Here is a 15,685-nt window from a genome sequence, read left to right on the forward strand (position 1 = left end):
ATATTTGTAGCGCAAGTTCAGCTGAACAGGTGGAAAAAAAGTTGCTTGAAAATCAGTCAGCTTGCGTGGAAGTTATGGCCTTTGAAAGTTTGAAATTTTAACCTTTAATTATAGCACCCCATATAGCATCAGACCAATTTAAAAAAATACTTCTTGAACAGAAACTAAAAGTCTGTGAAAGAGCTGTTGCACACCTTAAAAACTTTAAATCAGGTGCGTAGGATGGAATAATAAACTAGGAGTGGAGAAAATACCGCAAAACACTGACCTTACTGGTAAACTCTTTATTAGAAGACAATAGGGAAACAACGTTTCGGTGCTAGACCTTCATCAGGTTTTAAAAGACTGACTCATGTCAGTGAGGTATATACAGGCTTTACCAGTTTACCAGTAAGGTCAGTGTTGAACAGAAACTAGCCACCAATATCTGGCACTGGGCCAAATTTCATGTCTGCGATGTACCAACTCATTGGAATTTGCGTCACAGAAAAACAATGACGACGCAAATACTGTAATAAACCAGCACAAAAACAATAGGGGCTTGAACCCCTAAAAATAAAAATGACAAAGAAGGTGGCATCGAAAAAATAGGGAAAAAGAGTACCCAGTGTGTTAACAAGTGACGGCAAGGACGGTCCTGACCAAACGTCAGTATTTGACTAGAACAGGTTGTGGACGGAGGAAAAAGAAAGGATCTAGGTAGAAAAAAGCATGTTTAACAGAAGTTGGAATATTCCACTTTGTCAGCCATTTTTCATCCAGACATTTTGGCAGATTTGAGGGAAGACGACATGAAGCGGTGCGCCGTACTGTCTCACCACCAGGGCGCGGTGTCCAGCTGACTCTGTATCCACTCCACGTAGTTGGCCACTCGAGTGTAGACGCCATACACCCTCTGGCTGCCGCACTCCTCTGGCCCGCCCCAGGACACCAGCCCGTACACGGCCCAGCGCCGGGTGACCCCGTGCTCCATTATGAACGCACCCCCGCTGTCCCCCAGGCAGGTGTCATGGCCGCCCGCGTAGAAGCCGGCGCAGAACATGTTGTGGGTGATGTTGTAGCTGAGCGAGCGCGAGGCGTAGCTGGCCTGGCACTCGGCCTGAGCCACCACCGGCAGCTTGACGTACTGCAGCAGGTCAGAGGTCATGCCGGGGTCAGCGGGGGTCACGGCCGGGTCGGAGGTCAGGGTGGAGGGGTCGCTGGAGGAGGAGGAGGAGGAAACGTTGGGGTTGGAAATCCCCCAACCAGCGACCACACCGAGGGAGTTAGGGAGAGGAGTGGGGGGGCCGTCCTGGGAGGAGAGAGAAGTCAATCTGATGTCAATTTAATTTAATTTAAAACATTTGCATTTACATTGCGGATTGGCAAATAAACACAATTTGTAGCAATTATTAACATTTGCTTCAGCCTCACTTCAACTGCTGAAAGCTGGCAACAAACCTTGCTGACCCACCTTGCTCTGTGGTGGTGGGAGGCAGACGGGGCGGATGACCTCGTTAAGCTCCACCCCCTCCCTCAGCTTCAACAAGGCGATGTCGTTGTTATAGTTACGAGGCTGAAACTCCGGGTGCAGAAAAATCTTCTCCACAGAGCGGTTGGTGGCCAGGTGCTTGTCTCTGGCATCATGCAGACCCAGGTAGACCTAAAATGGTCAGGGACACAGAGGGAAATGACCAGCAGACACCAGGCTCATACCTCCTGGATGTTAGGCTGTATCTGATAAGTTCTTCCAGTCACCACCTAGAGATCTGCAGCCTTTGCACCAGTTGTCCCCAAGTCATCTCATATGCAGATCTCTGTGTATAGAGATGATCTGAAATGTCCTCTGTACCTAAAACACCTACAAAATGTATTGCTGTTTGTGTGGAGAAACATTCTACTTGTGTAATAAAAGAAACAAATAGAGTTAGCATTAGCATCCCGTGGTTCCCTCATATGGAAGTCAAAGGGATTTTGATATGGGGCTTTGGGTTAGATGCCTGTCATGAGCTCTGTGATTTACAAAAGTGTATGAAAGTGAGACCTTTGTGTTCAGCAAGATCATCTTCACAAATGAACACCACTTTTATGGTTTTTGAAGCATTTTCTGAAAATCATATTTTTTGGTGATCGCTTTTACGCTTAAAAAATCATAAAAACTGGTGTTCATTTTTGAGGATTATCCTCCTCTGGTCGGTCAGGGGGCCTGTTCAAGGGGAGGGGAACTGGGGAGAATAGCCTGATCCTCCCACACGCTACGTCCTGTCGGTGAAACTCCCTGCTGTCAGGTGAATGTGCATGTGCTAGTCTACAACTTGCCCCAGATCGGCAGAGGGGGTGGAGACCGGGACAGCAGGGGGAATTTAGCCAAGTACAATTGGGGAGGGGAAACGGGGGGGCGCTCGATAAAAAGAAGAAGAAGAAGTGAAAGCGTGTCACACCTTGACATGCTCGGGCGCCACGGGCACGACGCTGGTGTCCCTGCGTTGGGAGCGCAGGACGTGGGCGGCCGTGAGGACCCAGGATCCAGACAGCAGGGCCCCGGAGCCGAACCAGCGGTCCTCAGGAACCCGGGACAGATCCTCCACGCTCAGCAGAACCTGCCAGGGGAACAGGCCGGGCGCGGCGCTACGGCCGCCCACGATCCGCTTCACCTGGGCGGGCAGGGCCTGGGAGGGCTGGCCGCACGCTGCACGTAGGGACAACACAGCAGCTCACAAACAGTGTTGGACGGTAAAGTAATGTCATTACTTTTCATCAGTAACAGTAGTGTAAAGCAGTGGTTCTCAAAGTGGGATCTGAGGACCCTCAGGGGTCCTTTTTTTCCCCTTAAATTACCCCCCCCCCCCTCCTATTTTTATCCCCCATTAGTGCTCATTTTAATTTATTTATCCTGGTTGCTGCTCCACCCTCTGCCGATCTGGGGAGAGCCGAAACTGGCTCCATGCTTCCTCATGACATGGGCAGTAGACAGCCGCTTCTTTTCACCTGACAGAGGAAGCTTCACCGGTAGGACATAGCACGTGGGAGGATCACGCTATTCCAATGAGTTCCCCTCCCTCCGAACAGGCGCCCCTAACGACCAGAGGAGGCACCACATCAGCAACCAGGATATTGCATGTTTTTGGTGTGGGGTTCCTATATGAAGGAAACCCCCAGGGGGCACGGGGAGAACATGCAAACTCCACACAGAAAGACCATTTTTGAGGACATGCGGACGGGCACGCATTCCTTCAGCGCTCACAGCGTCCCAGGTGGGGTCCTCAGGGGTCCTTGAGGGGGTTCCAGGGGTCCCCAGAAAAAAGACCTTGACCAACCTCATCATGACCAACCTTTCTACAAAGTTCTGTGGTGTTAAGCCCCATGTCATGATCCGCAGTAAAACAGCTCTGCACCCGTTGTGTCCTTGTTTTCTACGGGGAGAGCCGTGCCTCCCAACTATGCAGCAGCATATTTGCCACCGTGTGCTGAGGTCAAAGTTCAAATTGTTTAAACTTTGACCTATTTCCCGCTGGCCTTTCTCCTCTCCACCTCACGGTGAGAGAAGAGAGGATCACTTATCATGTGAAGGCAGCTTTACTGTACATGAATCCGTTTGGAATTTAGATGGCTTTTTTGTGATTGGCCACAGCCATAGCCACGCCCCCTTTTGGCCAGTGGGCGTGGAAAGTTAATCAGTTCTAAATTGGCCTATGACCTACTTTTCTACAAAGTTTTGTGCAAATCCGTTCATAACTTGTTGGGATGTCCAGCAGACAAACAGACAAACAGACAAACAGGAAGAAACACAACCCACTCTGTTGGTGGAGGTCTCAAGGTGATAAAAACACAGAATATAAACTGGTAAGAATGAATAAAAACACAGTATAAACTGGTAAGAATTAATGAAAACACAATATAAACTGGTAAGAATTCATTAAAACACAGTATAAACTGGTAAGAATTAATGAAAACACAATATAAACTGGTAAGAATTCATTAAAACACAGAATATAAACAAGGTAATTAAACCTGGAAGACAGCTGGGTAGTTTGGTTCCAAGTTCTGAGTTGGTCCATTCTCCATTCTCCCCACAGCTGTAGGAACCTATAACACACACACACGCACGCACGCACGCACGTACACACACACACACACACACACACACACACACACACACACACACACACACACACACACACACACACACACACACACACACACACACACACACACATTATTGTTTGGTTGCAGAAGGTCAAAGTTCAGTTCTTAAAGACTTTTAAGATTCAAGATTCACTTTAACAGCCACAGTAAGTAATCAGATAAACTAGGAATTTGACTTCAATTTCACATCAATAGCAGAAGACAAGCTCATCCTCAAATCCAAAACACATATTTTTCCTCTCACCTGTGGTGTTATTTATCCATCTAGATTGTTTTGCCGCGAGTTGCCAAGTTTTGGAGATACCGGCCCTAAAGATTTCTGCCTTCTCTCCAACTCAACAGCAATGTCTCATTCCAGAAATCATGACCCGGGTACTCAAGATAATCCACAGACCTCGTTGCAGTTTCATCTAGGAACTATTTTCTTACGACCGAACTACAGCCGCTAGCTGCTAGCTAGTTCCTACATGAAACTGTAGCTACTGTAGCAGCAGCTAGCTAACAGCAGTTGGGATATGGACACAAAGCTTACCGTTGGTGTTGGGGGTCAGTTGCAAGGTGTCGTCCTTGCAGGTGTAGTGGACAGTAGAGCCAAACAGGGTGCTATTGTCATGGCTACCATACACCACGTCACCCAAGGCAACCGCCCTCGGACTCCCACAATCCACCTCTGTGAGTGAGACAAAAAGACTTTTCAGTGACCAATCAGATTTCACAGATAGAGGAAATGGAGGCCGAGCAGAAGTGAGATGGACGTGAAAGAGTTTAAGAGGATTCAGAAATATGCAGAGAGAAGGAATACAACTACAGAGTTACATTCTCAGACCCAGCTTGACTAAACCCAACTGGACCCAATGGGACCCGATCCAAGTGGGCGCAACTGAACCCAACTCAAGTTGACCCAACTAAACTCAACTGGACCCAACTGGAACCTTTGGATTCAAGTCGGGTTGGGATAAATCTGTTGTGAAATAGTATTAATACAATCAATTCCATTATTTAAAGATGATCAATTTGGCAGTCTCAGAGTTCCTGCTCAGCATCGGTTCAGTCCGCACCAGAGCCACCAGAACCAGAGTTCGTCCACCATGACAAGTGTCTTTGTGTCTGAGCCCCATTTCAGGTCAGACTCAGACTCCTGGCCTCATTTTCAGGACTTGTGACTCGACTTGGACTTGCAGCACTGACGGCATGGACTCATGCATTTGGAGTCGGAAGTTGGAGACGATGACTTGGACTTGTTAATTGATAAAGACAAGATAGATATTGATAGCTATATTTAATACTGTGACATTATTCAATTTCATCCACCTGCATGCTGATTCACGCTCATGTTCAGTAAGTTACTCGGACTCTTTGTGACTGGGACTCTTTGTGACTGGGACTCTTTGTGACTGGGACTCTTTGTGACTAGGACTCTTTGTGACTGGGACTCTTTGTGACTGGGACTCTTTGTGACTGGGACTCTTTGTGACTGGGACTCTTTGTGACTGGGACTCTTTGTGACTGGGACTCTTTGTGACTGGGACTCTTTGTGACTGGGACTTGGACTCGGAAACAAACACTGGAGACACGAGACTCAACTTGGAGTCGAGATACAGTGACTTGACTACAACACTGTATTCAGGATCATTCTGTATTCAGTTAAAAGAACAAAATATAACTTGTTTTGTCTCCATGTTGCGGTCTCTTCCCCAGAATAAGACGTTTTGGTAACACGTCAAAATTTAAGTATATTAATGTTGTTTGTACTTCCAAGTTCCAGCAGTGCAAAAACACAATTTGAAAGCCTTCAAACCGGTGTTGTTGCACTGCTGTACGTACATTATGTACAAGAGAGATTTTATGCCACGGCACAGGGGAGCCACACACACACACACACACACACACACACACACACACACACACACACACTCACACACACACACACACACAAGTATATTGAAATGTGTTTTTTTTGCAGATGACACCAATATGTTTTGTTCTGGGGAAAACCTACAGCAGCTACTGGAGGTGGTCACTACAGAAATACGCAAATTGAAAGCATGGTTTGACACAAACAAATTGTCATTAAATTTGAACAAAACAAAACTTATGTTGTTTGGAAACCGTCAAACAAACACAGCAGTTCAGGTAAGGATAGATTATTATAGAAAGAGTCTATGAAAACAAATTTCTGGGTGAGATTTTAGATCACAAGATCTGCTGGAAACCCCACATTAAATATGTGCGATCGAAAATATCAAGGAGTATGGTGTTCTATGTAAAACTAGACATATTCTGAAACACAAAGTATTGTACACTCTGTATTGTTCACTCATACTACCATATTTCAACTACTGTGTGGAGGTATGGGCCAACACGTACAAAAGCAACCTACAACTATTATGCAGACTACAGAAAAGAGCAATAAGAATGGTACACAATGTGGGATATTATGAACATACAAACCCACTGTTTTTAAAGTCATATGCTTTGAAACGTATGGATCTGGTAAAATTTAAAACCGCACAAATAGTATACAAAGCGAGAAATAATTTACTTCCTGGTAACATTCAAAAAATGTTCCTCGACAGAGAGGGGGGGTATAATTTAAGGGGGAAACTGAATCTGAAGCAACACTATGTTCGCACCAGTATTAAAAGTATGTGCATCTCAATTTGTGGGGTGGCGTTGTGGAATAGTCTGGATGAAGAGATTAAAATTAGTAAAAATATTGCACAGTTTAAAAATAGATACAGAAACTGCATTTTGGGTAAATATAGTATTGAGGAAGGGGAGTGCAATGCACAATCCTCTTAATAGTGTCTGCTTTTCTATAAAAAAAATAAAAAAATCTTCTTACATTCATGAATGAATACGGTTGTTGATTGAGTACTATATAGTTGAGTAGTATAACTGCGTTATAATGTTGATAATTATCTATGTAAATTTAGTCTAGTTATGACGAACTCTGGAACAGAGTATATTAGAGAATAGGGGTAGGACTAGACAAGCATCTGCTTCCTCCTACTCCTTTTCGGACATGACCATTTGATTAGTTATTTTGTTTTGTTTTTATTTCTTTTTTTATTTCTTATTTTATTTTATTATATGTATATATGTGTACATGTATATTTCCTTTTTTAACGTTCGAAATAAATTTTCATTCATTCATTCATTCATTCATTCACACACACACACACACACACACACACACACACACAAACTGACTGCAGTGGCCGAACTCTGCCTATCGATGGCTCTGGTCCATTGTATTACTGTATGAGCCTGGCAACTCATATGAATATTGAAACGGAAGAAAGTAGCTGAAAATACATGAAAAGAAAATAGATGAAATAGCTTGGTTAGACTGTGACAAATGACAAAATGGTTGCATGATGTTAATGTACAACTGGACTCAAATGACTATATGATGGAGGCTATGATGCATGTTTGAGGTGCTCAAATTAACTGGACATTGGCTGGGTTTCACAAAAGCTTCTTAGCGCTAAGAAGCTTCTTTAACCCTTCTTAAGGCCCCCTTAAGAAGCAAACGCGTTTCCCAATTGCTTCTTAGCCTAAGATGATCTTTCGTTACGAAGGCATGCGTTTCCCAAAAGCTTCTTAGCGCTAAGAAGCTTCTTTGACCCTTCGTAAGGCTCCCGTAAGAAGCCAACGCGTTTCCCGATTGCTTCTTAGCCTAAAATTATCTTCCGTTAAGAAGGCTGCGTTTCCCAAAAGCTTCGTAGCGCTAAGATGATCTTTCTTTAAGAAGGTTTTGTAAGAAAGGTCTGGGGCATTCTTAACACCTTCTTAATGATGAAACACTGGCAGATCCAGCCGTGTCAGGCAAAAGGAGATACTTGTGTCCACTGTTCCTCTTGTGTTTTTCCTTTTTCCTTTCTTTCATGCACCCCTTAGTGTTTAAAATTGGGGAACACTTGAAAATCTCCCCTGTATGTATGGTTACTTGTGTTTTAAATGTTTTACCGTAGGCTATATTCCTCTAATCAGAATGGATTCCTTTTATAATAAGAATGTTGTGGATTTATATAGCACCTTTCACAGAACCCAAGGTCGCTTACATTCTGTAGTGTTTCTCGCAATTTTGTTGTATGCTGTGTACATAAAGCAATTTGAACTGCAGTCCATGTCTGAAATAAATAATGTTTAATAGAAGAAGTTCTTGTTTAACACATTCACTGCCAGCCTTTTTTTTTTTTACTGTAGGTAGGTTCTGCCAGAGGGTTTTTTTGAGGATTCTGGCTCATTTTACAAGAGCCGAGGATTATTTTCTGCTTGGACTTTGTGAACACAAAGTTCACAAAAGTACTAATAGAATGTGTGCTTTCTCTGTCTAAAAGAGTTAGTTTGTAGAGTTAGTAGTTATGTAGATATTAGCCGTTGAGTACAGCATGGTTTCAGCGTCTGAGACTGAAAGCTGAGATAATCGCAGTTTTGTGAAATTCAATCAAACAGGCAGAACAGTCACTTTAACCATTTATTTTTGGCATCAGTGAGAGATCAGACATCTAAACAATATAGTTCTGAACGCCCTCTCCTTCAAACTCCTCCCTCCGTGGGCGTGTCTGGTGGCTTTCAGCAGCGTTTGTCACAAGCGAGTTTTCTGCTGCTGCTGCGAGTTTGAGCAGCCTCCCTCCCTGGCAGCGAGTGTGGACGGGGCTCACTCGTTTCTTGGGTTTGAGAGCTTTGATGAAGCTTTGTGCGATTCTAGGCTTTATGCTGCGTGTTTCAAAGTGTGTTTTCCACCCAGTCTATTTTTGGAACGCCCCACCGCCAGCTCCCAGCGCGATAATGCGCGAAAGCGAAAGTGTTTTCGCCAATCCATTTTACAGAGAGAATGGTTTCCTCACGCGTTCCCCTGCTGTTTTGGGTCCCTCTTTTTCTAGTTTGGAGAGCACTGTCGCCACTTAGTGGGTCGGTGGAATGGGTTGTACACGTTCGGTGGCTCTAATATTTTTATAGGAGACGTGGGGGGCGTTGATCCACGCCCGACCGTCAAATTTTTTTATTTTTTTTTTAAGACGAGATATCTCGTCTTTGGCAGTCAACGGTTGGATTCTGTAAGACGAGATATCTCGTCATTGGCAGTGAACGTGTTAACATGACCACTATTAGGTTATTCTACAACAGTGTTTCTCAACCACTGGGTCGTGGGCCACTGGTGGGCTCAGAGTGCCATCTAGTGGGCCGCAGAGGACCTCTCACATCGAGATGGTGGACAGCTCCAGACAGTTAAGATGCTTCTTAAGAGCCTTCTTTAGCTAAGTGTTAAGAAAGCTGTTAAGAAGGCGTTTGGGAAACACTTCTTTGGAGCCTTCTTAACTCCTTAAGAAGCTTCTTAACACTTAAGAAGGTTCTTTGTTGGGAAACTCAGCCATTGATGATTTCTAATCTGATGACATGATGTGGGAACTATGTGAGAATATGAAGGCAAAAGTCATATTTAAGTCCTACCTCTCCAAATGTTCCTGATCCTAAAGTCCTAAAGATCTTCGGTCTCTGGAGGCAGCAGCACATTAAAATAACAGGATTCTCTATTTTTGATGAAGGCTTGATTGCAGATGTGTTTCTCAGTATTCAAGATGCTCTGTACATCATTTTTAACCATCAATCTGTCATCGTCAAATAACCAGTGCTCCGTTGATCTTATGACTGGAAAATTAATTACTTATAAGAGTACAGTCTGTAATTGTATTCATTAGCATATCCTTATCAAAAAGTGAGTGGGACAAGATTAAGGAGTGTGCAACATTATTGTATAAAAGATGTCATGACAGAAAGTGAAGACAAAACGCCTCGATTGTCCCCTGGTGGCTGGTTGCAGTATAGGTCATAAATCCCACCCCATGAGCAAAAAAAAAAAAAATCCAAGTACACGTCAAATAATTTCCCCCAAAATATGGTTTCTATCATTTCTTATCATGCTGATGTATGTTCAAGTGCTCATTCTTCTAATCATTTGATGATATAATAAGGGGTATGATGTCATGATTGACAGCTGTGACAACCACTCTCAAACTTCCGTCAGATGGCGGCACGGCTGAAGAGGCTCAGCCCGACTCTACTGCACAGACTCCGCCTCCAGATGACATCACACAAGCAAGATGGCAGCTCGCAGAAACGCAATATTTTGGCTTCACTTTTGCACAGCGACATGTTGTCCACATCGTCGTATACAATCAATGGTCTGGAACTCTGGAAGAACAGAACCTCTTCGTGTTTTGTGCCGTAAAGCGATTTCCCTCCAGACCCACCAGGTGGAGAATTCCGAGTTGAAGGTGTTTGTCTCAAAGTTAATGTGAAAATGACTTATTGATGTGTGTGGACCTTATAAATGTGATTAATGAGGTAGAAATTGGTTCACAGAGACACAAATGCAGATAATTTTTTATTATGTATATTTTTATTGAAAAATTATTCAACTTTAGAGCAAAGTACTAAAAAGAGTCTACCAAACATGAACTAACAAAGTGATTATTTTTTATTGCTATAGTATCTCTATAACAGATCTCTGCTAACAGTAATGTCAGTACAGTAATGGCAGCAGCCTACTGGACTGGCCTTGTGTCAATCACTCTAATCTAGTATCTGATTGGTTAGAGTGCTGGGCAAAGATCACCGGCTCCTCCCCGTATCTGTTTCTGGAGGGGAGAGAGAGAGAGAGAGAAAGAAAGAGCATGGAAGGCTTTACTGGTAGCTATGCCAGCTCTTGTGGTAAGCAGGGAGTTTGAAATAATAAAATAATAAAGTTGTATTTAATTTGGTCTCTACAGTAGGCCTATATGTATGTTCACTACATTGCAGAAAACAGTGTGTTGTGTAAACACAATAATACACTTGGCTGAACCTCATACCAAAACACAGCATCCATCTCTCCCATACTTCCAGTGAAACACATAGCCTACATTAGACATTTTTCTCATTTAGCTGACGTAAAGCAGCTACGAGCAAGATTTTCGATAATATTGATGCATCACATCTTACCTATAATAGTAGCTGAGACCAAAGCCGTGTGAATCGGAGATTGCTCTCTTGATGATTATAGAGTCTGTGTCTGTCTACCAGCGGGCCGGATAAACCGGGAAGTGAAACGTAATGGTTTACGGCAGCTGCCTGCCTTCAACCGTTTCGCTCTGCCTAGCAACAGACCAAAAACACGGAGAACGCCATGCTGGGGCTTGCTACTCTCGCGAACATCTCTCGTTATATTCTAACAGTTTGTTTGGAAGTTATTTTGTTATTTTGTGGTTATGGCCGAAGTTCACTTCCAGATCTGCCCCGGCCGCAGACAGACTAATCGTCAAGACAACACTGGCCGATTCACTCGGGGTTCAAGCGAGACTACTCGGCGTTGGTCTCGTCTACTATTAGAGGGAAGATGTGATGCATCGATATTCAATTTAGACTGTTTAACACATTGAATGCCAGCCATGTTTTCATTCCTGTAGGTAAGTTGTGCCAGGGGTGTTTTTGACGATTCTGGCTCATTTTAGAAACAGACGAGGATTCTTTTCTGTTAAGAATTCATGAACACCAATCATCTAAAAATAACTAATAGAATGTGTGCTTTCTCTGTCTAAAAGAGTTAGTTTGCAGAGTTAGTAGTTATGTAGATATTAGCCGTTGAGTACAGCATGGTTTCAGCGTCTGGAAATTTATTCAGAGATAAATGGCTTTTTGTGAAACAGTCACTTTAACCATTCATTTTTGGCATCAGTAAGACCGTCAGACATTCTAAACAATAGTTTTGAACAGTAATTTCCTCCATAACAACAGGAAACACCCCTCTCATTCAAACTCCTCCCTCCGTGTGTCTTGTGTCCTCCTGGCTGTACAGCGGGCGTGTCAGAAGCGCTTTTGCTGCTGCCTGCCTGTGTGCCTGCCTGCCTGCTTGCCTGCGTGCAGACGCTCCTTGTGCGAGTCAAGATGGGCCGGGGAATGCGTGGGCGATGGGCAGATGTTGATTCTGGCCTTTCTGAGGTGTTTCAAAGTGTGTTTCACCTATGATCTATTTTGCAAATCGCTCTCCGCTCTCTGTGTGCTGCTGCCGGTGCGCGGCCGCTCTCAGGCAAGACAAGTCTTGAATGGATTACTGTGAAATCGCCACGGCATTTCCTTGAACGGCTTGGTCCCGCGGCAGTTTTTTCTTTGATTTCGGTCGTCTGGGGGAGCACTGTCAACACTTAGTGGGTCGGTAAAATAGATTATACACATTATCTTGCTCCAATAGTGATCTCGAAGATGTAAAAGTTGTTGATTGATGTACCACCGTCAAAAAAAAAAAAATGTTTATGTAAGACGAGTTAGCTCGTCCTTGGCACTTAAGCGCTGGATTATGTAAGACGAGTTAGGTCGTCTCTGGCACTTAATGTGTTAATAACAATCGGAAATCTTGTCGTAGTTGCTTTAAAGCAGCATTCAGCTATGTTTTTGTGTTAAAATAAGTGTTAAATAACTCTATATTCTGACAGCAATCACTGAAATAGAGTGTTTGGTCACTCAGTGACTTGAAACCCCCAACCCCCCGCTGTCCTCTATCTCTCTCCTGTAGTCCTGCATGCAGGGCGGACGTATCTCCGCAACCGTAACTTGTAGAGACTCAAAGATGGCGGTGTTAGATTCAGGGTGGAAAAGTACATGGTCCTTTATAGGCATCGCGAAAATTTAAAGAAATTTTAAACTTTTCTCTGATTGGATAGTTTGAGGTCGCCGTCAATTTTGATGCAATCAGAGAAACATTGACATTTTCTGAGAAATGGAAGGTCCAATCGGTGATAAAACAACAATATATATTGGCAATAGACACTTCATCATCAATACAATGAAAACAATTGTTATCAAATGTCTCTTGATAATGGAGCGTGCTACTTAGTGACATGCAAACAGTGACATGCAAACAGCAACAAGTTCCCACCCGAACTTAAATGACAGTCTGGCTGTTTGTTTACTCTCCAACTCGCAATTTGAGCACACGCTACACGGATTAGCACAGGCTAGAACCTGGCTAGCGAACGACGCGATTCTGCGAACCATCGTGTGTCAAAAAAGTCAAAGGTTCGTTAGGCCGCCCGTCGTTACCGACCAGATCCCACTTCCCTTCACTCACCACCACCACGCCATTTAATGCTATTCACAACCCTCTCTTCCTCGCACTGGCCGACCATTCCCGATTTCTCCGGCGAGCCTGCTGCCTCTTCTGAACCTTGTTGTGCTAATATTGAAATTATTACCTGTTGTGCCTTGATAAATAAGGTGGTTAAATTCAACCTTTTTTCTTAAAATATGTAATCAATAATTATCGGTATCAACTGATATGGAATTTTTTACATCGATTTTTTTGCGTGTGCTATATCGCCCACCCCTAAAAGCAAGCCTACTGCAAAGCAATTTGATATCAGGGCGACAGTAAAATAGGCTTCAATTCCTGGGTCACAAACATTAGAAGCAGTCAAAAAGGACGGGGTCAAAGGGCGTCTTGTAAAACTCCTGTGAGCATAGAAGAGTCCCGTAAGAACGAAACGCTGGGAAAAGAAATAGATTAAGAGCTATGAGAGAATAGGAATGTTTTTCCATCGCATTGCGAGAAAGAGTTTGACTGGGTTCTTACTTTGACACTGAGGAAGACTGCTGCTCCACGTGCCGTCACTCTGACACTCCACCTGGTAGTGATCTAAATACTCTCCATCCTGTTAGAGAGAGAGACACCGACAGAGGACAGAGATTTAAAAGATTCTGCAGCAGAGGTTAGAAGCCAAAAATGGCTTTTAAAGGTACCTCCCCCATATCAACATCAACAATTATAAATTAAAAAGGAAATAAAATATACAATTATATAAAGAAATAACAAAGAAAAAAAAAATTGGATAATAATACAGTTTCAAGACTAAGCAGTAGAATTGACCAAATCTTCACGGAGCTTCACGGAGCTGTTAGCTGTTAGCGCCGTGAAGCCCACTGCCTGCCCCGTGGGGTTCAAAACGCCACTGAGTGATCAAAACATTAGCTTGTTAATCATTGAAACTCACGCTCTTTCCAACAGGGGGCATCAGCTTTGAAACCCGTTGGCCGGTTGTTGATCTCAGTAATAACGTGGCTATTCCTTGGAGCGAACACTACGGAGGAATAATGTTTCCAGCGTAACTTGTGGTCGCATTTCTGTAGCAAGTGGGTTTTTATGGGGTGGTGTTGCTAGCCCCCACGTCCTCCTTAAAAAAACACCATCATATATTGTGCTGCCAATCATATTCCAGAACAACTCAACCAGTTTGGAGTGAGAGTCTTCATTTGATGTGAAAAGCAAATTCATAATGATGATTAAACTAAATGTAACTGATGCATGTGAACCACTAGAGGGCGGCACACAACCCAGCAAGCCCTGGGTATTAGTGACAGTGGCAGTAATAGGAGTAATATTGTAGCACTAGTAATGCTACTACTAAATGTGGTGTGGTAAAGTGATTCTAGGCTAAGTAGTAACAGTATTGTAGTATTTACCTTTAGCAGTCTGTATCCAGGCTGGCAGGTAACCAGGATGTGGTCTTTAAATGAGTATTCTGATTGGACGGGGTTCAGCAGGGCCTGGGCTGGGCTGTCAGGTACCGGACATGCAGTTCCTGTCAGGACAAAATACATAGTAAACTACATAATAGTGTGTTCACTTTTTGTGAAGTGTGAAAAGTGTGTAGTTGTGTCACTGACCTGTAGATGTGTGAGTGTGTAGTTGTATCACTGACCTGTAGATGTGTGAGTGTGTAGTTGTGTCACTGACCTGTAGATGTGTGAGTGTGTAGTTGTATCACTGACCTGTAGATGTGTACTGTATGTGAGTGTGTAGTTGTATCACTGACCTGTAGATGTGTGAGTGTGTAGTTGTATAACTGACCTGTAGATGTGTGAGTGTGTAGTTGTATCACTGACCTGTAGATGTGTATGTGAGTGTGTAGTTGTATCACTGACCTGTAGATGTGTATGTGAGTGTGTAGTTGTATCACTGACCTGTAGATGTGTATGTGAGTGTGTAGTTGTATCACTGACCTGTAGATGTGTATGTGAGTGTGTAGTTGTATCACTGACCTGTAGATGTGTGAGTGTGTAGTTGTATCACTGACCTGTAGATGTGTATGTGAGTGTGTAGCTGTATCACTGACCTGTAGATGTATGAGTGTGTAGTTGTATCACTGACCTGTAGATGTGTGTGTGAGTGTGTAGTTGTATCACTGACCTGTAGATGTGTATGTGAGTGTGTAGTTGTATCACTGACCTGTAGATGTGTATGTGAGTGTGTAGTTGTATCACTGACCTGTAGATGTGTGAGTGTGTAGTTGTATCACTGACCTGTAGATGTGTGTGTGAGTGTGTAGTTGTATCACTGACCTGTAGATGTGTATGTGAGTGTGTAGTTGTATCACTGACCTGTAGATGTGTATGTGAGTGTGTAGTTGTATCACTGACCTGTAGATGTGTATGTGAGTGTAGTTGTATCACTGACCTGTAGATGTGTGTGTGAGTGTGTAGTTGTATCACTGACCTGTAGATGTGTATGTGAGTGTGTAGT

The 15,685-nt window shown here is 43.5% G+C and overlaps 1 protein-coding gene across 1 annotated transcript in view; it reads right to left on the reverse strand.

Annotated features, from left to right (window-relative positions):
• Positions 1 to 814: 814 nt before the first annotated feature.
• Positions 815 to 15,685, reverse strand: part of masp1 (MBL associated serine protease 1) — a gene marked incomplete at both ends in the record, with an annotated part of 30,112 nt that continues 15,241 nt past the window's right edge. Inside the window, 5 exons of the mRNA XM_083636389.1 lie at positions 815 to 1,291; positions 1,454 to 1,642; positions 2,421 to 2,668; positions 3,991 to 4,065; positions 4,649 to 4,795. Of these exons, the coding sequence (XP_083492515.1) occupies positions 815 to 1,291; positions 1,454 to 1,642; positions 2,421 to 2,668; positions 3,991 to 4,065; positions 4,649 to 4,795 (1,136 nt within the window). The remainder of the gene's footprint in view (positions 1,292 to 1,453; positions 1,643 to 2,420; positions 2,669 to 3,990; positions 4,066 to 4,648; positions 4,796 to 15,685) is intronic.

Source organism: Poromitra crassiceps, assembly GCF_964638095.1.
Source record: "Poromitra crassiceps genome assembly, chromosome: 5".
Lineage (NCBI taxonomy): Eukaryota > Metazoa > Chordata > Actinopteri > Beryciformes > Melamphaidae > Poromitra > Poromitra crassiceps.